The following is a 26,116-nucleotide window of genomic DNA, read 5'->3' as shown; positions in this document are numbered from 1 at the left end:
CTCGCCACCGGGCAGCGCCGCGCCTCCGCGGCGGCCGGCGGGACCCCGGGAAGGCTCCCGGGGAGCGCCGCGCTCCTCACCGGTCGGTCGGCGTGCGGGCGGCACTCCCGTCCATTCGGCGAGCAATCGCTCGCTGCCTCCTGCCGCCGCCTAGAGCGAAGTCGGAGCGACGGGGGTCACGGCGGGGGTCAGAGGGTAAAGGTCTTGCTCCCAGCAGCCTCCGCGGTGGATACGTCGCCATCTTGGATCCGCGGGACAAGAAAATTCATGCGGTGAGTTTTTGGCAAATTTTCGGAAGTCTGGCAGCGGGGCGCGCGGCGGGGGAGGCGGATTGAGGGCCCCCGCAAGGCGGGGGAATGCCTCGGGGCTAGTCCGGTCGCGCCCGGGGCCCACGGGTAGCGCCCTGGCCCGCCGCTTCCCGTTGCTTTTGTCTCGGCTCCAATCGAGAGAGGGAGAGCGGAGCGGGCGGGGAGGGGGGTGGCGGCGCTGGAGGAGGGAGGGGGTGTGTGGCGGGGTGGACAAGACGTAAAGCGTCGCCGTGCTCGGGCCGCCGCCGCCGCCGCCGCCGCCGCCGAAGCAGCAGCAGCAGCAGCAGCTCCTCCGGAGCCTAGGCCCGGTCCCGGCCGCCCGCTGCGGGGCTTTCCCCGCACTCGGCTCTCCCGGCTCCCGCCGGCGCGGAGCAGCCACTGCCGCCCTGCTGCTTCCTGGGGTAGAGGAGAAGGCGGCAGCATCTGAGGAGCCCCGGCCGCTCTAGACTGCCCTGCCACGTTCTCGGCAGCTGCTGGTCCTTGAATCCTCCCAGTCTCTCAGCACACGCGCATCCTCCGCCACTTGTGTGTTTTTGTTTGTGTAAGATGGGGACATCGGAATGGCTAACGGGCCTCAGGAGCCTCCAGGCCCTGAGATACCGAAGGGCCTTGCAAGGTGGAGGGAGGAGGAGAGTAACTAAGATGCTGCTGCTGCCACCGTACGCGAAGAGGGAAGCTTCCCCGGTGGTGTAGAGACTGAGTTCGGATGGTCCTGGGGCGGCGGAGGAACCTGAGACACTTCTGTCTGTGAAGTTGGCAAGCCCTGGTTTCTGTTTCCGCCGAGGCCTCTCTACCTTTTGCTGTCTTAAGTCTTAACTTCAAAGTTTCATAGAAGAAATAAGTTTCAGAGAAACCCGGTAGTTCTTAATGAGGTACTGTTTGTCCAGGAGAAAGCTTATAATTCTTGTTATCTTTAGGCCCTTTAGGAAAGGCTAATTGTAATTTTATTTTGTAAAATTATTTCTAAGTTTTTGTTATTTGCATTTACTTTAGCCCCCATTAGTACGTTATTATCTCAAAAAAAAAAAAATCTTACATACAAAGTCTTACACTTTCTTGGAAATGCTAGGAGGCATCTCCACTTTTCAGCACCTGGAAACCCAAGTTGTTAAGAGTGTTTTGCTTCATTTTCATAAAGTTCTTAGTCAAAAAATTCTTCTTTAATTATCTGGACAATTCCTAATAACATACAGCATTATGATCCTTAGTTTCCTGGCAAACGATAAAACAAATGATACTGAGTTAACCAAATTTGCTTACAAGGATGACATATTTACTGAATACATTGTTATTTTCCATAGTGAGAAATTTTGAGATGTGGAATCTTGTCTTTATTGATTACTCCTCCCAAACAAATAACGTGAGGTTCATGTATGTGGAGAGAATGAGATAGAAAAGTGCATACTTTAATTACAAGTTTATGTTTGGGAATGATTGATATATTTGACCACAGTTCCTTCTCAAAAGTCAGTGGACTCATCTTTTGATATTTTGTAGGGTAATCTTATCCCAGTGTTCTATAAAAATCCAGTACACTGAAGTGGTGTTTGCATTTAATTATTTGCCTATGGTCAAGTTTTGTGTCTTTGATGTTTCGTAATGGTCCAAGATCATTAATAAGGACCATATGCGGTGCTCTCCTATCTTGTTCTTGTTATCTTAAAGCTGAAGGAAAAGGTCAAAATGTACAGAACGAAACAATTTCTTTCACTTTTCACTTTTGCTGACTTTGCAAGACCGTTACTTTTAAAGAGGAACCTTTTTCATTTTTTAATGATTTTTTTTGTAAGTAGTTTTTAATTCTAGACCAGAAATAATGTGTTCACTTCTTTTTCCATTCCTGTTAATGCTTTATTAATGCACGGAAGTTAAGGTGGTACATGTGTTGGCAGAGCACTTTGGTTCTAAAGATACGGTCTGGGGATACCTGTAACCTTACCAGGTGGTAGAGGCTGAGAGTCATCTGCACACAACAGTAAATACAGCTTGTGGAAAGTTCAGTTTTTAAAATGTTTAAAAATAAATGCGTATGATGGAAGGTGAAGCAAATTGACATCTGTGAGTAGTTTGAGACATTAATCTGAGAAATGTCTGATCTTGAAAATGAAATAAAACTCCAAATCATATCCTCCTTAAAAGAAATACATAACCTTTGTTTTTCCTCTGTAAAGGTGGGTGCTTTTTGGGCTTTTTTTTAAACTTAAAGAGAACAGGTTTACCAGTATTTCTAATTTACCAGTAGTGTAAAATAATTACTTTTGAAGTATTTTTTTTCTTGTTTTTGAAGTTACTCTGGGTGGTGTCCTTTGATTTCTACTTAAAATTTCATCTCTTTGGACAAATCACACTGGTGTAGCGTATTCTTTAATATCAGGGATGTTCTAGAAATAGAATTCTTTGTTTTCTTAAGTAGGTACTGATATTAGCAAAACTTAAACTTTGATGGACCATTATAGAATTTTTTTTCACTCTCCATGAGATAATTTGGTTATTTCCTTATTTATTAATGAATTTGCTTGATAAGAAAATTTGACCTTTGTGTGTAAATAGAGCATGAGTAGGTAGCAGTAAACCAGGATGAATAAGTTTGCAATTTTGGACTCTTATGAAGTGATGTAGCTTTTGATTAAAATTTTGTCAAATGAATGACATAGCTCACTGGGTAAAGGCATTTGTCACCAGGCCTGATGACCTAAGTTTGATCCCTGAGACCCACATCATGGAACAAGAGAATCAACTCTCTTAAGTTGTCTTCTCTTGGTATCTACACACAACTACACATGATAAAAATTAAAAACTCACTGTGAAGAGTCCATTTTGATACCACACATTTTTTAAAAAGAGACTAGATCCGTATGTTTGAGTAGACATTGGAGGAAAACTTACACGAATGGTGGTAGTTTAGGAAGAGATACTGTCAAGTGTGATTTTCTTACCTGGACGTTAGTGGTATTTTTAAGAGTGGTGTTTAAGTTATGTGTAGGTGTATGCTCACATGTGGGTAATGTGCAAGCGAGTGCAAGTGTTTTCCGAGGCTGGAGGACGCCGGGGTTAGAGTTAAGCCCACTGTGGCTAGGAACTGAACTCGGGTCCTCTGGGAGAACAGCAAGTGCTGCTGAGCCACCTCACCAGCCCCTCTAATGGATTTTGTGACACAAAAACATAGTAAGTCAAGGTACCTAGAGGCAGAATTGATCAGTTATACTGATAATTTGAGTGGAATTGCATATAGTGATGGATCAAAAGATCTACTGCTATGATAAAATAGTTCTTGTTGGTTCAGGTGACTGTCCTTCCTGACCAAGAATGATTTCTACCTTTGATATTTGAAGGAATTGAATTTCATTGTAACATTTTCAATATGGGAAAAAGCTGTGCCCAAGTTGGTATCTACTGTAGAAAATTTACATTTGAAAGGAACTATAAGGAAAATTAGGGCTTAAAGTTCTAAAATTTTTTAATACTTACCTTGGATTAATTTATTGAACTCTTTAGGTTGTAGGGGTTTTGTTTGTTTGTTTGTTTCTGTGGTTATTCTGTGTGTTGTCCTTTGATTTCTACTTAAAATTTCAACTCTAGACAAATTATGCTGGTATAGCTTATTGAATCAATATCAGGGATATTATAGAAATAGAATTCTTACTATTTTCTGACAGCTTTTTCTCTGAAATGAAGATAAACATGTTTTAGTATATAACTCATTGGGGAAGGGTGCTTCATTATGAAGTGATAAAATAGTTTACATTGTGTGACCTTTGATTTGGATGTATGCTTATACAGTATGCAAATGTAAAACTGTATTGTCTAGAAAAAATACAAAGTTTTCTTTTGCTAGACACATTTTGTATATGAACAAACTGAAAGTCTTAAGTCTGTTTAGATTGAGTTAACTGTTTTCAGCTTTTGCCCCTTAACTCTGAAGCATAAGCATGTGTTTTCATGTGTGGCTGTGTATGTGTGTTGGGAGAGTTACATGTTACTTGGTAAACTTATTCAGATCTCTGGCTTTGTTTTCTTCATGGAATCTTTCTTGACACCCCTAGTCCTCTGCCTAAAGTAAATTAAGATCCATGGTGACATACTCAATAATGGTAAGGCAAAGGACTAGGGGTGTCAAGTGTGTCACCATGGATCTTAATTTACTTTTCATCTCTCTCTTCCACCAAGAGCTCTGCAGGTCTGAGCATGAACAAGACAGGACTCTTGTCTTGGTTACATGTACACACCTGGTACTTTCTGTAATGCATAGTAGTTAGAGTCTCAAGAAATATGCTTCCAGCAAAACAGTTTGTTCGATTAGGAGTTGTTTCTTGAATCTCTTTTTAGAGTTTTACTTTTTTATTCTTAACTAGCTTCTTGAGAACTCTCTGTAGAACATGTGGAACTTTGGAAAGAATATTAGTAATACAGTATTAATACTGTTTTGCTTTTGAATGGGGTATTTGGATCGGTATTTCTAGCTGTACTTTGCAGATGGCCACAGGCATTAGTGGAAGGTGACTTGCAGTGTCTTGAAGGTAATTGTATTTACAATATGTAGCCATGACCTATTAGATTTAAACTGTTTGATGTTGGATTCTTTTTGTTTATTCTTCTTCTACCTTTTCCTTCCTAATGTCTAGCCCAAAGTTCCCTACAGAGGTGGAATTCTCTAGTCTTTGTTTTGTTTTTTATTCTGAGAATAAAACCGGAACCTTGGCACATACTGGGCAGGTGTTCTGTTGCACTGTTCATATAATATAATATAATCATCTAGATTGACTATTACAGTTCTTAGGAAAGTTAGATTAGATTCTTTAATAGATCTTTAAATCTGGGTTTTAAAACACATTAGCAGATTTCAGCTAGAATTGTTCCTTTTGACCAAATAACTGGTCACTCTTCTAATACTTTGATGTAGAAATGTTAACATGATTTGTTTGTTTTGCATTTTTGAAACAGGGTCTCACTATGTAACCCTGGGTGTTCTGCAGCTTGCTTTGTAATTACAGGCATGTATACCATGCCCTGCTGAGAGGTTAAATTTTTGAGAACTAATTTAGCCTTTAAGAGTTTTGAGTGAAAGGCCCTTAAAGCTATGAGCCAGTGGTTTTGGTCTATTTAGATATAGAAAATAAACCCAGGACAAATGATTCCCAGGGCTGCATTTACTGGAAATGCTAATGCTTGGTTTATAAAACCCTTCTTACAATGTACTTGCTTATGTGTCTTCTAGAGACTTGAGTTACTGAATATCCAACGATTTTTTTTTTTTTTTAGAATTTGCTCCAGTATTCAGGATGCTCTCTCTCTCTGTGTTTTTGCTAGCTTGAAACATAGTAATGTGAAAATAGGTTGCCACTTAGCTGGATGTGGTGATACACACCTTTAATCCTAGGAGAAGCAGCCAGATCTCTGTAAGTTTGAGGCCAGTCTGGTCTACATAGCAAGTTCCAGACCAGCCAGGGCTGCACATTGAGATCCTGTTTCAAAGGAAAAAAAAAGGGAGAAAAGAAAATCTTCATTTAAGAAATTTTCACTGTGCCAAGGAATGATAAACATGCTTAGTTGTATATCTAGGCAGTTTGGGTAGCATTGAGAAGACTTGCTTTTTTTCCTTACCAAACATACTGGTAAGCCATTTTCCATTTATATATCAGATGTAGAAATACAGCTTCATTGTGTATAAGCATCTGGACAAAATGTAATGACTGATTATGTAATAGTGTGTTTGGGAGAGGAACATTTGGTTTTGTGTCATGTCTGCCAGGAATGAGCTTTTGTGTCTTTTTGCATTGTAAATTATGGTTCTCCTTCATACAGATTTTAGTTTTTTTAAATGCTGTTTCATAGATCAGTAAAATAGTATTAAATTTACCATGCCATTGAAAAGACCTGATTTGTTTAGCTTTTACTATTTCATAATTTAAAAATACTTTTACGGTTTGCAAAGCACTTTCACAGTATTTTAGTTTTGCATGGTTGTCAACCTTGATGTTAAAATTAAAAGTAGTTAAAGATTTAACAGTAACATTTATAGAGACAAACTAGTCAGGCTGTTTAGATTAATATTAGAAATAGCAAAATATGGAGGTCTCTTTCATCAGTCTAGACTCAAAAGTTTCATTTTTTTCATTGATTTTTAGTATTTCTCTAAGAAAAATATGGTCTATCAAGTTAAGTAGGTATAAGTGAACAGTTTTGTTTAGTTTTTATCTAGTCATGTAAATTTAGGGTATTTAATTGAATTGATAGAGAAGTTTGAGAGTGGCAGCAAATTTCTGTTTCCTCACCATGTTTTAAAGAATGTTAAACATGCATTGAGAAACACTGAAGACTTATAAGTAGTAATATTAAAAAATAGTCAATATTTGATGGCACATTTTACACATTTCCCTAGTGCACAATTCTGAGAGATGATATGTTGGATAGATAGGACTTAAACTTTGCCTTAATTTTGTATTCACAAAGTAGTGCTTTGAGGATGTAGTTTTTATGACTTTTGTATGAGTAAGTGTGTCTGGTGAAAAATTAAATAAGCTATAACCATTCTGATCTGTATTGGCTTAGAAGTTTTGGACTTAGAAATTGTTAGAATTTAAATTTTTTCTTTTTTCTGGATTGGTGTTCTAGATGTTTTTAATCTTTGTGTGTGTGCCTGTCTGTCTGTCTCTTTCTCTCTCTGTATGTGTTGTATGTGTGTGATTTGATTGTTTGCTCAGTGTTAGATATTGGCCCTGGGTGTGTGCTAAGGATTTATATAAGCATCCACTCCTAAGCTAATGTTCTGATTAGTATTAGAAATAAAATACAAGTAAATTTCAGAATATTAGAACTTACGAAAATAAAGGAGGATAAGGGAACAACATTTGACTGTGTTTGGTGAAATTAGATTAAGTAGTGTTGAGAGGCCTGGCCTGCGTTGTGCGGGAACATCATTTGAATAGAAATTATAAAAGGAGAAAGCTGTGCAAAAATCTGGGTGAAAGATGTTCAAGAAACAAAGAGGAGAATGCCTTGAGGTGGGATCAAGGTTTGTGTGCTTTGAAGAGAACAGTAAATTTCATGAACAATTAATGCTTTTTGCATAAATGAGGTGAACTCTTAACCAGAAAAGAGTGGTTAGGACATGATCCTGTCTCTTAATGGGTGTAGGGGTAGATCCTGTAGGCTTTAATAAGTTTTAGCAGCCCTTGTGGAGAGTGGGCATTGTTTTTTTTTTATTTTTTATTTTATTTTTTATTAAGAGGCCATGGAAATATTTTTTAGATCTGATAGAAAGTTATTTTGGAGGACAAATATAAAATGACCTGATTTGCATCTCTTTAGAATAATGAAAACATGTGTAGGGTTTTAGCTTTGTGGTATTAGGTCATTGGCATTCCTTAGAGCGCAGTAGTGTTTTTCTGTTCAGTTGAGGCCCCTTGTGTAGTAGATACTGTTACTGTATGCCCCACACTATTGTGCTTGCAGGAAGCACATCTTAGGATTGAAGCTTGTTATGGCACATGCTTTACAAACACTGTAGGATGGAGAGAGCAGCCTTGTTAAGTAAGTGATTCAGGAAAATGTTTGCCTAGGTTCTGCAGGGTGAGTTGGACTTCATGAAATCGGGGAGAATGACAGGGTGATCCACCATAATTCTTAATGGAATTCTGGGATCACATACAGGTTAGCTGAGGGAATGATGTAGCCATCATGTGAGAGGCTTTTCCTTTTTAAAATCTTTAACATCAGAGCTTTGAACTGAAAAACCAATTTTTTAATGTCCCATCCCTCTTTAAATAGTGGCAGTGATCAAATCTGTTTCAGGAAATTTTAGATTCTACATCTGACAATTAAAATTACAAAATATGTGGTATATTTGTCAGTTTTGAAGGATTGTATTAGCTCTGCTGGACAAATTACTTTGTGCTAATGTTAGCAAGGTTTTGTTACGGACTTTTAAACTCGGTAGTTTTTACCTTTTGGAGAACTTACTTGTGATACATATAAGCCAGAGCCGTAATTCAAACTAATCATGTAAATGAAGAGAACATAATAAGTTTGGGGACACAATTTGAATGTTTTTTGACATAACATTTTAAGTGGGTTTTCAAAAATGTCTAAAACTAGTCATCCTGAATTAAATTCTATTCTGACTCAATTATTGTGTGGCTTATCCTCTCCAAATTTCAGTTTTCTAATTTTTTTTTCAAATGAGTGTAAGCAAAAATAATTCATAGAGTTGAAGGACTAGAAGTTCTTGAGCTGGGCTTGTCTGTTTTTGGAAGTACTTGTTACATTGAAGATATTTCTGAAGCAGATGAGAACTAGTAACTTCAGAATGTAACTAAACTCTGTATCAAGTCCTTAACAGTAAACAAAAAAGAATACAGTCTTATTTTTATGGTCTACACATGTTTTTTTTCCCCTACTAGGATTTTTGTTTAGATGATCCTGGATGAAGTGAGATGTGTAGTATTTGAGGAAACATTCTTTAATTTTAGCATTGCTTGCTCTGAAACACTTTGCACATTTAGAGCGCATAATAGACATGAAAATGTGTTGAGGGGTGATGGAATAGGGTGATAATTAAGGGTAAAGGGAGTTATATGGGAGAAGAAAAGAAACCAGGAAGAACAATTGAGGAAGGTTCTGAATGAGAAGAAAGTATAATAGTTATGTATGAAAATTCCATTACTTAGTATACTAATTTGAAAAAAGACAAAGTATTAGTGCCCTGAGAAAAAGGTTTCCTACTTGTTGTTGACTTGGATAGATCCAGAAAGTCAAGAGAGAGAGGATATACCCATTTTAATTGAAGAAACACTATTTGGGAGGATTCTGCTCTTAGAAGATGGGCTTTAGCTTTGGCTCTGAGTTTCAGCAGTTAGTATTGAGGAGCCTCAGTTTGTCAGTAGTGTGTTGCCTCCTAGCATTGCTGTTGACTACTGGCAAAGAAAGGGGATTTGGTTAACTTAAGTATGTTGAAAGTAATGTGATAGTGATTCCTGAGTCAGTTGTACTGAAACTAGTTTTCTCTAAAGATGTGTGAGTGATCACCCCTCTTTGTGTCATCATTCATGTAACTCTGTGATACCATTACTATTTCATGTACCATTTTACCATTCATGAATTTTGTTTATTGAAATATCCAGCTGATGGATTTTGTGAGAGGAGAATTTAGGGATTATTGGAGAGACAAATCTATTTAGCAGTGTTCATCTTAGTAAGCCACTAAACAGTGTTTGCGTGTTTCTGCATGCTAAAGTGCTGGTATTTTGCATCTGAATGTTATTTAATATAAGCCTTTCTTAAGAAATACATATCTGGTGGATATTGAGTTATTCTAATTTTTTTTGTGATTGTAGTTGTGCACGTTATTGTTGACCATATACTTTTTTGTACTTGTTTTTTTTCCCTTAAAAATAAAAAAAGCCATCATTTAGAAATAGAGCATTGAGAATGTCAGTGCACTAGATTGAAACCCATTGTCTACATCTCTTGTATATGTAATATACATGAATGACTTACACTAGTTTTTATTCTTACTTAAATTGTTAAGATTTCTTTTGTGTGTGTGAATTTTTACACCTTATAAGGAAAACAGCATAGTACCAAATAGCTCTAGTAGCATTATGAACTGATACTATTCTGTATTGATTTAAAAAATTTACATGCTGTAAAATAAACTGAGATCAATGCTGAAGAAGGCACACGGTAGAAAGTAATAAGGGCAATATTTCTCTTAGAGAAGGTAGAAAGTAAGGATTAGGAAAAGAGGGAGATTAAAATCACTCCCATGTGTCAACTTAGATAGCTATTGAGTAGGACAATATTGTTTGTGTATGGGTACAATAGCCTTATTTCTTCTGTCTGATTAAGTAATACAGGGTAATGTAGGGAGTTTGGAAGATTAAGAAATGTATTTTAGAAGAAGGGGGAGAACACCTTCCAGAGATACACAGTGTTTCCCTTTTATTAAAGGTAAGCTTTTTGAAGTAGTTTTTAAAATAGTTTAAAGTTGCCAGATAGGCGAAACCGCATCATTTTTGTAGAGAAATTTGGATCTTTGTTTTGAAATCTTAATAAAACAAAACAAAACCCTTAAGATCATGAAATTTTTTTTACCTAATATTTATCTTAACCAGGATTCCTAATGGCCAAAACACAACAGACTTGATTTTTTTTTAAGTTCTAAACACTTAATTTTAATTTTCACTTTTATAAGGGTAAAAAAATCAGTTCTGCCCTTTGTATATTTGAGCATTTCTTTAGAAAATCTTCCAGTAGTATAATTATTTTGTCTTTAGTCTATTTACTTTCCAAGCTTTAAAGATTCTTCCCTCATAACTAAGAGGATTAATGTATGCATAGCATTTAGCATACCCAGCAGTGTACATGTTTGCATTCTACCTTAAGAAACGTGGCTAACATTTGTCTGATAGATCTCTTTTCCCTTAACACTCTCTGTGTAGTGCGTGTTCTTTATCCAAAGTGCTGGGGTTCTGAAATGCTTGCAGTTTTATGTTTTGGAATACTGACATAGACTTGAGCAACTGTCTATGTCTGCCTTTTATTGGAAAACCTAAAATCTACATATTCTGTAAACATTGAATTTGTTTTGAGTGTCATGTAAGCATTAAGAATTTTTCATAGAATTTGAGGTTTAAATTTTTTTTCCATTAAAGATGCCCAACATGCAGCTGTCATTCATTACCTTAAAATTTTTGCCATTCAGTGTTCCTGCCACTGGGTCATGGGTTTAGGGTCTAAGCAGTCTTTTTGGGTTAGTTTAGGTATTTGCAGTGCTTGGGTCAAATCAAGGGCTTTCCAACATGCTAGGCAGGCACTCTACGGTGGAGCCATGCACCACATTCCCAAATCAGCCTTCCGTACTGATGTATATTTCAGACCTTGTAAGCATGCAAACGTAATTTTTTGGCTGTGTGAAAGGTTTTTCGACAAAGTTTTTAATATCTTTCTGATGATTTTTTTCCTTGCATCAATTTTGCCAATTCATATACCAACTATGTATGAATTGTCTACCGAATATGGTTGCGTAAAATTATTTTAAGTTTTAAAAGTAAATGTTAATTTTTAATTTTCTGAATTTTTAAAAATTTTATAATTTGCTAAGCATATTATAGTCCTTTTTTGTGTTCTTCGCTTTTGTTGATAAGAATATAGAGTAATAATACTAGGCTATTGTTGGGGGGGTGGCTCACATCTTTAATCCCAGCACTTGGGAGGCAGAGACTGGTGGATCTCAGTGAGTTCAAAGCCAGCATGGTCTACGAGTGACTTCCAGGACAGCCAGGGCTACACAGAGAAACTGTCTCAAAACAAAACAAAAATACTAGGTTATAATCCTACCCTTGGTACCTGCTGAGCATCATTCTGTGCTTTAGGAGAGGGAATTTAAGAAGAGATATTAATATACAGAAATGCTGTTCCAAGGTTGGTCAAGTGATTTCTAACAGGATAAACTTAAGAGTGTAGACGTTCTAAGAGAATTTTTTAGTAGTTTGCTGTACCAACTATTAATGCAAAATGTAGTGAAGATACTAGATGCTAAAATCAGAGTCTTTTCATCACTATGCATAGGGTGTTTGGAGGGTTTCAACGCCAGTTTGATACCTGCTTGTATTTGGAATGAGTGGATTGCTTTGAAGGGGTAAGTCAAACTTGAGTGAGTTTTAGTTACTGTTACAGTCTTTATGTTACTAGTTGATTAATTTCATTTGATAAATATTATTTTAACCTCTTTTATGTGTCAGGCACTGTTCTAAGAGAATATAACTGCATAGCATAGACTTTGGTGGTTGGTGATCAGGTTGTGAAGAAATTAAAGGTATATGGAGGAAAACTAGTCAAAATGTCTTTCTCAGAGTGACTGGATAAGCCCTTTGGTGAGTGGTTCTGTATTTATCCAAGGCAAAGACCTTTTGGGAAGGGACAGCAACAAAGAACAGATACCCTGCCACAGGAGTATTCTAGATGTCTTATGCTTAAAAAAAAAACAACAAAAAACAAAAAACAAATCACAAGAGTGTTACTGGAGTGTAGTGGGAAAGGAAGAGGATGATTGATAGTACTGGAACAAGTAGGTGACTAGCAAATGAAGAAAGACTAGCAGGCCACCATGAAGACCTTGGCTTCTCTGTAGGTAAAGTAATTGTATATCTCCTCTTTATAGTTGCTCTACAAAGTTAGTTGAATCCTCACCTTCACAATGAGTTAAAGATCCTACTGGAACCAGCACAAATGCTCCTCAACTTTTAATGGGGTTCTGTATCAGCAAATCCAAGTTGAAAGAGTAAATCAGAAATGCATGGAATACACTGAATCCTAGTTCAGCAGCAGACTAGTTAGTACTCTGGCTCATATTATACGTTTACTGTTGTGATGGCATGACTGACTGGGAACTGCCCCTGGGGCTGCTGCTGGAGAACACTGGCTGAGAAAAGATTGAAATTCAAATTTTGGGGCATGTCCTTTGCTATTTAATGTATACCATTTTTATACCACCATGAAGTAAAAAGAAACAAAATTGTTCAATAAAAATGGTTCAAGTTGGGAAGCAAGATACAGTGCACTTAGGAAATTGAAGTGTGTGTGTAGTCCATTCATGATTTGAATTTTTTACTGAGAAATTCGTTTAGTAAAGGAACTAGGTGATTAATTTAAAATTTAAACTGAGTACCAACTAACTGAGACAAAGTACTGATTTAGTACTGATTTCTGTCAAAGTTATCATTCTAAAGCTTTTTAAAAGGAAGTTAATGTTTTATAACGCTTTTAGTAAGATGCCTTTATACAAGTTCTATCTCAGTTAACAGCTCATTGCTTTTAACTTTTCATAATCCGTAGGAACTGATGCCTTTTTAAAGTTTTACATTAAGTTTATTTAGGGAGTTTACATATTATATCAAACATTATTTAAATGGCCTTTTCTGTTTTTCCACATCTATATACCTCTGTAAATATCACTGGTTCATATACTGAACATTTCTGTCACAGCTCTTAACTTGATTGATTCTATTAGTATTAATTTCATATCTAGGAAATCATTAATTTTTTAATCATTAATTAAAAAATCAGAAATACGCTAAAATGTCTAGGCTTTGTGTTGCTCTGCTTACATTTATGTGTAGGTTATGAGAAGGGGATGATTTAGAACATGTACAAGGTTTAGAACATAATAGAATTCACTCAAAGATTATTTTTCCTCCCACTGGATTATTTTGGCATAGTCTCTAAAATGAATATAAGTATGGAGGCTTATATTAACCATCTGTTCTGTTTTATTGTTGTAATCTTATGCTAGTAGTATGTTTGATTACATGCTACAAGCTTGAAAACAGGAAGTGAAAATTCTCCAATTTTGCTTTCTTTCAAGATTGTTTTGATCAGTATATGTCTCTTGAATTTTCATTTTACTCTTAAGAATAGCTTGTCTAGTTTTGCCAAGAAGCCAGCTGGAATTTTAATAATGATTTTGTTTAATTTGTAGATCATTGGGGTATATAACTACTTTTCTTCTGATCTTTGAACATGAGGTGACTTTCTGTTTATATAGTTCTTTCATTTTTTCCATTTTCTGCAGCTTTCAGAGTATAAATTTTGTGCATTAAATTTAAGCATTTTAATATCTGATGCTTGAAAAATGGAATTGCTTTCTTTTTGGGGTTGTTCATTGTTGCTGCATGGAAATGTGATTTGTACATGTTGATTTATATACCTTATACCTAAGGTAAATTAAGGATTATCCAAACTGAAAATCCAGACTGCTATGAAATTTGCTATAAAATCATTATTCAAATGAGTGCCTTAGGATTTTTTGTAGATTTAATAATGTCACCTGTATCTAGAGGCAATATCACCCTCTCCAGATTGAACTTTTTTTTTTAATTATTTTTTTTATCAGTTACATTTTATTAACTCTGTATCCCAGCCGTGTCCCGATCCCTCATTCCCTCCCAGTCCCTCCCTCCCTCCCTCATCTCCACCGTGCCCCTTTCCAAGTCCACTGATAGGGGGGACCTCCTCCCCATTCATCTGATCCTGTTTTATCAGGTATCTTCAGGACTGGCTGCAAAGCCCTCCTCTGTGGCCTAACAGGACTGCTCCTCCCTTCGGGGGTGGGGAGACCAAAGAGCCAGTCATTGAGTTCCTGTTAGAAATAGTCCTTGTTCCCCTCACTTTGGGAAACCAATTGGTTACTGAGCTACCACAGGCTACATCTGAGCTGAGGTTCTAGGTTATATCCATACATGGTCCTTGGTTGAATGTCAGTCTCAGAAAAGACCCTGTGCCCAGATACAGATATATTTGGTCCTTGTGGAGCTCCTATCCTTTCCCCATCAGACTAACTCCCCTTCTTTCTTATGATTCCCTGTACTCTGCCAAAGGTTTGGTCATGAGTCTTTGCTTTGAAAACACTGCTAGTTAGAGTCTTTCAGATGCGCTCAGTCCAGATTGAACTCTTATTTCATGTTATTGCCTAATGATTCTGTCTAGGCTCTTCAGGACAGTGGCAAGAGTGGACAGTACCTTGTCTTGGTCCAGCTCTTAGAAGGAGAACATTCAGTATTTCCTCATTCATTATGCTTCTATGTTTTTTTAAAAAACCATAACTTTAAAGAGGCATATTTTATTCAATCATTCATTCGATAATTTATTTATTTGTGTGGGCACACCTGTGACATGGGGTTCACATGTAGATCTGAGGACAGCTTGCAGGATTTCATTTTCCTACCATAGGTTTCCTGGGTATCAGACATGGGTCCTCAAGTTTGGTGGTAAGCACCCTTCCCCACTAACCTATCGTTGTGTCTTTTATCATAAATATTTGTTACTGGTTTGAGGATGTCCCTTTTGGTTGAGTATTGTTTGTTTGTCTTTGGTATGGTTTGGGTTTTAAAAACTTGATCTTTATATACCCAGGATAGCTCCCTCACCTGGCTGGCCTGCCTTTGTTTCACAAGTGGTAGGATTAGAGGTGTGTATTTTTTGAGATGATTGCATGAGTTTTACCCTTTATTTTAAAATGTGCATTAAATTGCTTAATATTTGTATGTTGAACAAGTCTTGTTTCTGGGGCAAATCCCATCTAGTTGTTGGGTTTGACCTATTTTGTATGTTGCTGGGTTTCATTTCCTTACTTTATTTTTGTAATTGTAGGTTCCTTTCTTGTCATGTTTTTTTGTGGTTTTAACTGGTAGTAATGGCCTGGAATGTTTTTTTTGTTTGTTTTTCTTTTTTTTTTTTTGTACATTTATTTATTTTACATATGAGTGCTCTATCTGCATGTACCTGCATGCCAAAAGAGGGCATTAGATCCCGGTATAGATGGCTGTGAGCCACTATGTGGTTGCTGGGAATTGAAATCAGGACCTTTGGAAGAGCAGACAGTGCTCTTAACTGCTGAGCCACCTCTCCAGCCCAGCCTGGAATGATTTAAGAAGTGTTTTGGATGGTTATTTGTTTTGAATTAGTTTGTAAAGTGATAATTTTTTTTTTTTCCTAAATGTTTTGAGAATTTTATCACTCAAGTCTCCTGGGCATGGACCTTTCTTCCCTGTTGAAAAGCTTCTATTGTCAATATAGTCTCTTGTGATGGGTCTAGTTTTGACTGTTTCATTTCTTCTGTCAATTTTGATGATAGCCTGATGTTTTAGGAATTTGTCCATTTCTTCTAGTTCCATAGTTTGTTAGCATGAACTTGTGATTTCTTTACTCTTCTCTTAATGTAATTATGTTATTTGTTATTATTATATCCCGTTTCTTAGTTGTTTCTTGTTTCTTTTTCTCAGTAAATTTAGCTAAAAGTGATTATTTTTTCTAATAACCAACTTTAATTTTTTGAAGGGCGGGTTATGTCTTATCTGTGCTATATTCTTTATTCTTGTTTTCGTTTGGCATAATTTGCTCGCCTTTTCCTAGTTGCTTGAGGTAGAAATTTACGTAGTTAATTGATTGTAAATCTGTCTTCCCCTTCTCTCCCCACCTTACCCTTTCCCTTCTCCTTCCTTCCTCCACCTCCCCTTCTCTCCTTCCTTTTTTTATTTTCTAGCCTTTCCTCTTCTCCTTAAGCTCATGCTAATCATGTTCTGTACCACTGAACTACAAATAGTCTCAGCCCTCTGATATCTTTTTTTTAAAAATGCAGGCATTTACAGCCAAAACATTTCATACAAGCACCACTTCATATATATCATGTAAAGTTTGGTATCTTGTGGGTTTTTTTAATTTATTCAAAAATATTTTCTATTTTGTTTTATGCCCCTTCATTCTTTAATGCCTAGTATTTAAGAAGGGTGTTAATTTGCACAAACTTGTGGATTTTTGCAAATTTCCTTTTGTTTTAATTTTATTCTACTGAGCTTATGTAGCATACTTTATGACTTTAGTCCTTTTCAATTTAAAATGTATTTATGATCCAGTCTGCCATTATTCTGAAAATGCATATTTTGCTGTTTATTGGCTGTTTTATAGAGGTTTGCCAGCTCTGGTTGTTTCATATCATTGTTAGTCTTTTCTTTACATGGTAATATTATCTTAAGTGATAGCCATTATTTGAAATGGGTTATTAAAATTGCCCAGCTACTGTTGTTTGAGTTGGTTGTTTCTCGCTTTTTATTCAGTCATGTTTTATTTCATTTATTCTGGGAGTATCTCACCTTTAGATTTGCTTATTTTATTCATATGCACACATCTATATTGCAATTAACTGATTTCTGAAAGCTAGTCCAATCTTTTTATCTTTAATAATGTATATTTAAAAAAATTGTCTGATCGTACAGTCCCACCTAATTTCATATGGTTGCTCTTATCATTGCATGTTGCATCATTGGATAATGTGGTTGCTCAGATCTTTGTTTTCCTTGTCTTAGGGTTGAGTGGGATGGAATGGGCTCGGGTCTTATATAGTCTGGCTGGCTTCAAACTCAAGAAATTCTGCCTCAGCCTCCCGGTTGTTGGGATTACAGAAGTGTACCTCTAGCATTACTTTTATAGGGTTTCAGCTCAATTTCTTTAGTACATTTCACAGTGGTTTTTTTGTTGTTGTTGTTGTCTAGGTATATGGTATATGTATATGTATATGGTAATACATCTTACCAGAATTACTTCAGACTTGCACCAACTTAAGTCTAATGAGATACACAAATTTTACTCTTAAGAAAGCTTAATTTCTTTTTCTCTATGGGCTACTGTTGTCATCCTATAGCTTTCTGGGTTTTTTGTTGTTGTTGGTTGGTTGGTTTTTGTCTTTTGAGACAGGGTTTCTGTGTGTAGCCTTGGCTGTCCAGGACTCAGTTTGTAGACTAAAACTAGCCTCAAACTCACAGATATCCACTTACCTCTGCCTCCCTGGATGCTGGGATCACATAGCTTTCTATACTGACCATTGTATGTGGCATGCCACTTTTCTTTTTCTATTTTAAAGAACTTTTGTTTGTTGTTGCCTTAAGTATATCTCACTGTTTTTGTTTCTGGACATTACTCATGTTGTTTATCCTACTTGTAGTTTATTGAGCTTCTTGGACTTCAGATTAATGTTTTGTTAAACTTGAAATTTTTAGCCATTATTTCCTCATATTTTTTCTGTTTCTTCCTCTGCTTTCCATATGTGTGGGTTTTCTTAATAGTGTCAGACATTCTTGCAGTTCTTCTCATAGTTCTTAATTCTTTTGGGGGGAACTACACAATATTTAGTCTTGTAGCTGTTAAATCCTTTTTTCTAGGTCACATCATTAGTTGGCATTTGTTCAGTTTTTTTTTTGCCCAGTTTAAGTGTACTATTGTGCCCCTTTGTGAAGTTTTTATTTCATTGATTTTACTTGTCAACTGTATATCACCTATTTTTTTTAAATCAACTATTTAATTAGGTGGATGCTTGTTTATATGTTTGGTAGTACTGGATATTGAACATGGGGATTGAACCTAGGGCCTTACAGATGCTGGGCAAGCACTCCATTATGGAGTTATATTCTCAGCCTTCTTTCACTTTTATGTGAAAGCAAGGTTTCACTCAGTTGGTCTGGGTGACCCCGAACTTAACTAATCTAGTCTAGAAAGGCCTTGAATGGGATTCTTATGTCTGGGCTTCCCCCAAACTGGGAGCAGAGTCCTCCTCAAGGATACTTCTCTCTGTGATAGATGGACACCACTGCAGAAAGACACAGCCAGTCAGAATGCAAAGCTATGGAGCCTAGTCCGAATGGATACACCCACAAAATACTCCCTCACTTAAGGCTCAGGGAACGTTGTAGAAGAGGGGACAGAAAGATTGTTAAGAGCCAGAGTATCAGGGAGTTTGCTGTGGGATTGTCTCCCAGTAATATAAGAAGCTATGTGCATAATGTGTCACCAACATGACTGCTTAGACGTGAGCTGAACAAGGGCAATAAAAATAGACATGCCAGAATGGCAGGCTGAAAAGCCCAGGAAGCAACAGCCCTACACAGAGAACTACAGGTAATGAAATGCTGAGAGTAAGAGAAAGTTTTCTCCAGGAAGAGTGCACTAATTGGTTTCCAATACCAGATGGTCAGCCATGGAAACATACATGTGAGTAACATTATATAGACTGAGCAGGTTGTATTTAGGAATGTATGTGTATGTACATATGCATACACATATAAACATATAGTAGCAATTAATGAAAGAAGAGGCCATGAATTTGAAAAAAAAAAAAAACAATGAAGGGAGCATATGGAAGTGTTTGGAGGGATGAAAGGGGAGAAGAAAATGTAATTATTTACAATTTGACAAATTTTGGCAAATTACAATTTGACAAAATAAAGGAAAGATAAGAAATCTTTTTCCATATAAATAAAACAAAACAAAACTGGGACCTGAAGCCAGCCACTAGGCCTGGCTTAAGGTCTTTTAAAAGATAATTATTTGATGGAGTGTTGCTATATTCCTGTGTCTTTAATGAGTCCCTAAACTACTGACCATATTTATGATGCTTACTTGAAGTTCTGACATTGTGGGCTGCTTTTTACCCTGTGTATTGCTCTCTGTGCTCTGTGGGGGCCAGATGTTTAGTGCATCACAGTGTATCTGCACACTGACTCTCTGGCCATAGCGCCGGCTTGATGCCTTTACTGTACTGTTGGAATGAACTTTTATATTCTTTGCGTTGGGAAGACGTTGTCCTACTCTGGAGGATGAAGCCTTGGAGATCCAGGTATAGTTCCCTAAGATGACAATGATGTTTAATGGTGCAGTCTGTGTCTTTCATTTGTAAGTCTGTTACGCTGGTGTCACACCCAGGTATCCCTTGTCACAGGTTGCTGCTAATTACGCTGTTGGCTTGGTTCTCAGGAGGCACCTGCTGTCCGTACAGTCTGATTAAAGTTTGGCTCCTTGGAGGGGCTTCTCTCTCTCTCTCTGTCTCTTTCTAACCTGTGTCTAGTCTTTGATGTTTTCTGAACCCAAGAAGGCTCTTCCTAGCCTCTTTTTCTTCTTAATTTTCTGTGGTAAACCAATTGACCTTGAGTTCTAGTCTACGCTCTTTTAGTTACCAGCATGCTCTGTGTTTTGAATGTACTGTAGGCTTGAACTCCCCCCGCCCCCCGCTTTCCAGGTGAATTTATTTCCTTTCAGGAGAGTTTCCAAAACTCTGCTTTTTATGCTCTAGACTCTGAACCTATACAAGGCACCGCCGCCCCCCCCCCCCCCCCCCCGCGCCAGAAAGAATTGCAGGTGACACACACATACCCAGAGATAAGGGGAGCATACACCAACAGGGGGAGAGTGAACATTATCCAGAGGGATCATTGTCCCATGTACATTTTAGGTAGCCCACCTATTTTTCTCAGATCTTAAGTAAAAAGAGCTTTCCCCAGGAACTTTGTTCAGTCCTCATGATTGACAGGTTTATTTGCATTTGTTCTTTAACAGAAAGCCTCTGGCTGTAAATAATCTTAAAAGATTTTGATAGATATTTAATGACCTTTAGGGCAGTTCAGAATGTCACTTCCCCTGGGTCAGAGGTGTGACTCAGATTCCACTCTTCTGACCAGTACTGAGAGTCTGCAGTTCAGTCCTTGGCTTTGCAGCTGCTACTTTGAGGCACAGACTATCCAAGTAGCCTCCAAGATTGCTGCGGGCTTACTTGTTTGATATATAGTTCATTCTCTCTTACAAAGAATTAGTGATGTTGGCCGCTGGTTTAGTTAAGTACTGTCACACTTAACTGTGCCCAAAGTCTTGATAAAATCCTCAGCACACACACACAAATGGTTGTCTCTTTGTTTTGTAATTACAATGCTCTTTGAATATTTTAATCTATCTTGTTTATGGTGATGTATAGCTTTTTCTCTCCCATTTTTTATTTCTGTTTATGTGTCCTTTTATTGAGAGGAATATTGAAATAATCAAGTGTAAAGTTGTACATGTTAGTTCCTACTTTCAGGATTCCTATTTTGGTTAGCTTGAAGCTTTCTTGTTAGTTATTTATAAGACTGTATGTGTGCCTTGGATTCCGTTGGTGAGGTGCTTAAGGACCTGAATTTGGTTCCTGAAACCCACAGAGGAAAAAAAGCCAGGTATAGCGATGCAGACTTGTAATATCAGTGGAGATAGGTACATCTCTGGGCCTGCCTTCTAAGTTCCAGGCTAGTTAGAGACCTTGTGTCACATCAAAGATGATTTAATCTTGATTTTGAGCCAGAAATCTCTGATTCTATTTTACCTGGCTGCCACTAATTAGATGCATGTGTAAGACTCCCCCAATTATCATTTATTTTTAAAAAATCTTTAAAGCAAGATATTTAAACTAAATGTGCTCCGAGAATTTTTCCCTCGCTGTCTTATTCTAAAGATTTTAAACCTTTTTGTTTCCTAAATGGCTCTTGGGTGAAACAAGCAGACTCTTTCTCAAAACAATACATATGTGAAAAATCAATATGCTTATAAAAGTGCTGATTTTATTATAATATTGGTTTAAAAATAATGATTGCATATTCAGTGGCATTAACACTAATCTAATGATACATTGTAATGTTTAGATTAATACTGGTATAAATGATAGTTTGAGATTTGAAGCAAATGAAATGATTGGTGGTATATGAGTTTCAGTGGTGACAAAAATCACAGGTGCAGACAGCTGTTAGAACTGTGGGCTCGTTACTTGTGTTTTCAATTAAGTAAATACCACATGTGAGTTAGTGGGTTAGTAAAAGGAAGCTGCAATTTCTCCTTTGCCCCTTCTTTAATAAGTAGTTACTGACAAGGAAGGTAGGATTACACTTGAATTATATTGATTATTTATTCTTAAATGATATGGGCACATTAGAAGATAGGGACAACCATAGTATTTACAAGGTTGAGGAGACGTTGGGGAGTCAGCAGGGAAGTCTGTTATGGTTAGGCAACTGTTAAAATATTCAAAAATTGTGAAAAGAGTATTATTTAATACTTTTGAGGTCTTCATTTTTAAATGAATTAAAATTGGAAAACTAAAAAAATGTGATTCATAGAAAGTCTAGTCAAGCCTGATCCTACATCACAATATCAAGGGTAATAAAAAAGTCTTGTATTTTAAGACTTAAAAAAATGTTTTTCAGTATCCAACATTTAAATTTAAACTTCAGTTTACTCTTATTCTTGCCATACAGAATGTTAATACTGCATTCCTTTTAAGGGAAATAATGTTTTCATTCAATTGAAGTTGGTAAAACATTCTGTATTTTGTGGACCGTTAATTCAGTAAAGTATGTATGTTATGTGTCATTGTTAGGTGCTTGAGATAAGAATGTTAATAGTAATAGACAAAGGGCCTCTTTTTAAGGGACTTAGATACCAAGGGTTTTACAGACAAAACAACTGAACAAAATTCAGACAGTTGGGTGGTCAGTGAAAGCCTTTGTGAAGAAGACAAGGAGAAATGTCAATGTTATGAAGGTGCTTGGTATTGAAAAACTGAGCTGAGATCATTGGAAAACAGCAACAACCACAGAGACCCTAAGTTAAAAACTGTCTTGGAGAAGATTGTGACAAGGATGATATTCCTCCTTCCCTTTCCCTTTCTTCCCTCCCCATCCTTCTTCCTTTCTTTCTTCTCACTTTTTCTTTCTACTTCCACATACCATTATCTCTGCCTATCTGCTTAATTCTTTTTTCTCTTGTGTTCTGTCACACTTACTAACTTTGCTTTATTTGACCTCTGCCTACAGTCTTCCTTCATGCCTGCTGTCTGAGTAATACCAACTTCAAGTGGTTCCTTACTCTGCTGCTTGACATTTCTGCTTATTTTCTTTCCTCCTATTTCTTGACTCTCAAAGTCATTTTACATTTCTTTCCCTTGCCATAAACCTGACATCTCCTTTCATTTCTGTGCGTTAAGCTGATGACTTTGTTTTGTATTTTACTAGAAAAACAGTAACTGGGGATTTGCAGAATACTTCCAATGATGTCTACTTACTTAAATCTACTCCTACTTAACTTTCTTGTGCTTGAGTTCAATCTCTTAGACACTCCACCCACATTTACTAAAAATCATCTGGGTGTTAGCCTACTGTCAGTTTTTTCTGTGGTTACTTTACTGTTACTGTGATAAAATACCATGACCAAGGGCTAGGAGTCTGTCAGTCATGGAGGGAAGGCATGGCAACAAAGCTGCAGGCACGGTGGCTACAGCAGGGTCCTCAGAACTCACATCCTTCATTGTAAGCAAGAAGCAGAGTGAACTGGAAATGACAACTCTCTAAGCCTGGCTCCTATGACAGACTTCCTCTAACACAACCACACCTACCTATGAAATTTCCACAAACAGCGCCACTAACTGGAGAACAAGTGATCAAATTTAGGAGCCTGTAGGGGACATTCACATTCAAAATACTACATCCATTTATCAACTTTTGGTGTCTTGTAAACTCCACTTTAAATACTCTTTCAGCTATCCTTCATTTTCGCTTGCTCCTTGTATGCTATCTCTGACCTCTTGTTAAAAAAAAAAGTCTGTATTCTATCTCCAGTTACTCTATTCCTATTTCCTTGTGAAATTATCCTGTAGTACTATTTGTTTCTGTTGTCTAACCAAAGGTGTTGCTATGAAGTGACCTTCAGATGACTTCTGTGCAGATAGAGAGTAATATCTGTTATTTATTAATACTTATGTTTCTTAATGAACTTTTGAAACAGTTGCTTTTGTTTGAATTGGTCACCCCAATTTTAAGAATATCTACACAATTCTCTTTAGTTTGAATCTACTTCATTTTTGCCTGGAGCTGGACCACATGGCTTTATCTTCGTATACCATGAGGAGATTGTATTACAGCAGTCTGTGCAGTTTGTTTAAACATAAAGCAGCTTTAAATGGCAGGGAGGCAACAGAGGGCCTCCTCTCCTCCATGTCTTAACGTTCCGTTGATGTGCAAGCACTAGCTGACATTCTGTCACTTATGATCAGTAGGACCCCGTGTTGTATTTCACTTTATCTGACCAATAGTCACAGACAATTTGAGTATCTTGAAATGCTGAGCATGTTAAAACACTTAAATCTGAGTATTTGTTGATCAGAATTCTTTAAATGTTTGTGATAGAACTATATTGTCAGATTAAAAGAAGTAATGTCAGGAAAGCTGCCAGTGCAGAGATACAGACAGTAAAGTTATAAAACATTAAATTCTGATGACTAGAGAATAAATTGTTTTAAAGGGAATATTGTTGGTTAACTTTTGTTTTTCTTTGTCAGTAAAAGCAACCTGGAGTGCTGGGATTAAGGGCATGCTCCATCACGCCTGGCCCAGAAAATGTTTTTGAGTAGACAGTGTTGCTAGACTAATTGTGCTATGCTGAAACTAAAATCCAGGTCTTCTTTTGTCTGCTAGTGTTTTTGTATGTACTACTAGTCATCCACTCAGGATTTGAAAATATTTATCCATTAAGCAAACTATAACTTAGTGACAGCAAAGAAACTTGACTTTTTGAAACAGGGTTCTTGATATATAACCCATGTTAACTGTATATGGTTAGTTTCAACTGCTAACTTTTCAAAATGCAGTTACCTGGTAGATGGGCCTCTGAGCACATTTGTGAAGCAACCTGTGCGGGTGGTGGGAGTCAAGCTGGAGTCTACACAGCAGCCAGTGCTCTTAACCCTGGAGCTCTTCACTCCAGCCTCCTCTGAGCATACTCCTGAGTGATTGTTTTCATTATGTTAATTGAGGCTAATCCACACACCGTGGGTGGCACCTTCCCCTGGGCAGAGAACAATTAGATTTCTGCTCTTGATTTGTGTGTGGAATGTGACCATCTCTTTCAAGCCTCAGCCAAGGTGTCTTTTCTGCAGAGATGAGCTATAACCTAGAATTGTGAGTCTTTTCTCCTTTAAGTTGCTTTAGTCAGGTTCTTAGCACAGCAACACGCTGATGTCTATCTTTGATGCTACGGTGTGTTTCTTGAATGCAGCAGAGGGATGGATTATGTTTTTTTCATGTGTCTGGTTAGTCTGTGTCTTTTTATTGGAGAATTGAGAACATTAATGCTGAGAGATATCAGTGAGCAATGATTTCTGATTTGTTTGTTTTTGTTGTTCATGAGGAGGTGGTGGTGGGTTCATCAAATGTGTGTTTTCCCTCTATTAATTTGTGTGGGATTATTATTATTGTCCCTGTTTTTTCTTGGGTGTAGTTAAGCTCTTTTGGTTGTAATTTTTCTTCTATCACCTATTGTAGGGCTGAATTTGTAGATTCTGTTTAAATTTGATTTTATCATGGAATATCTTTATTTTCTTCATCTATTGTAATTCAAAGTTTTACTGGCATAGTAGTCTGAGGTGACATTTGTAGTCTTCCAGAGTCTGTAGAACATCTGTCTAGGTCCTTCTGGCTTTTAGAGTCTCCATTGAGAAGTCAGGTTAATTTTAATAGAGCTGTCTTTTAATATGTTACTTGTTCTTTTTTTTTTCTTTCTTGTAGCTTTTAATATTCTTTCTTTGTTCTGTAAGTTTATGTTTTCCTTTTTAGAAATTTTAGGAATTTCTTTTCTGGTCTGCTCTATTTGATGTTCTGTATGCTTCAGAACAAGAGCAGAAATCAACAATCACTGCTCATTGCTACTTCTCAGCATTAAGGCTCTCAGTTCTCCAATAAAGACACAGACTAACAAGACAGGTATTGCCTAAATTAGTAGTTACTTTTTATATTGCTAATAACATTCTATCATTGAAATAATCATTTTAGTCATTTACTAAGAATGATACCCCTATTAATAAGAGCGTTCATGTACTGATTTTGATGTGAGCATAAATTTCAATTTGATAAATACATAGGAGCTAGAATTACCTAGTTATGTAGTAAGCCAATATTTAGCTTTATATTGCTAAAACTGTCTTCTAAAATGGCTACTTTCATTTTTAAAAGTTGTCTTAGTTGAATTTTAGAGCTTTTTAATGGTAATTTTTTTCTGTACTTAAAATAGTCACCAGTTGGTAGCATGCCCTTGTAGTTACAGTAAGGGTGGGTTGGGGGAAGGACACAGCAAAAACATCTCTGATTTGAGGCTGGTCTGATCTATAGAGCCAGAACCTTCCTTTAAAATTAGTTATTCTGTTCTCTCATGACTTTGTTTTGTTTTGTTTTGGCATTGTTTTTGAAGTAAAGTCATTCATTAGCCAACTCCTCTCCCTTTAAACATCTTTTCACACTTTCTCTGAAATTTTATTCTGAAATATTATGCTGATTTTACTGTTATTCCTTTTGAAAGCTTTTGAACTTGAGTCTGTGAATTTATGTTTTTCTTTTTAAAATTAGGAAAGTAATGGCTTTGTCTTTCTTACTTTTCCTGCAACAAGTTATATTAATGCTAGCCTTCTGCTGGAGCATTGC

The 26,116-nt window shown here is 37.0% G+C and overlaps 1 protein-coding gene across 9 annotated transcripts in view; it reads left to right on the top strand.

Annotated features, from left to right (window-relative positions):
* The first annotated feature begins 200 nt into the window (after nt 1–200).
* Cnot2 (CCR4-NOT transcription complex subunit 2) overlaps nt 201–26,116 on the top strand; it is a 94,489-nt gene continuing 68,573 nt past the window's right edge. For 3 of the 9 annotated variants that reach the window (XM_060378087.1, XM_060378082.1, XM_060378084.1), the window contains exon 1: nt 573–1,180. In XM_060378087.1, coding sequence (XP_060234070.1) covers nt 1,176–1,180 — 5 coding nt within the window. In that variant the 5' untranslated portion in view covers nt 573–1,175. Of the gene's footprint in view, nt 273–572; nt 1,181–26,116 lie in introns of those variants that run through there. The other 6 variants (XM_060378083.1, XM_060378081.1, XM_060378090.1 and 3 more) reach the window with 6 other exon arrangements.

Source organism: Meriones unguiculatus, chromosome 2 (assembly GCF_030254825.1).
Source record: "Meriones unguiculatus strain TT.TT164.6M chromosome 2, Bangor_MerUng_6.1, whole genome shotgun sequence".
NCBI classification, from domain to species: Eukaryota; Metazoa; Chordata; class Mammalia; order Rodentia; family Muridae; genus Meriones; species Meriones unguiculatus.
The sequence above is the reverse complement of the archived record's forward strand: the minus strand, read 5'-3'. Positions and strand labels throughout refer to the sequence as shown.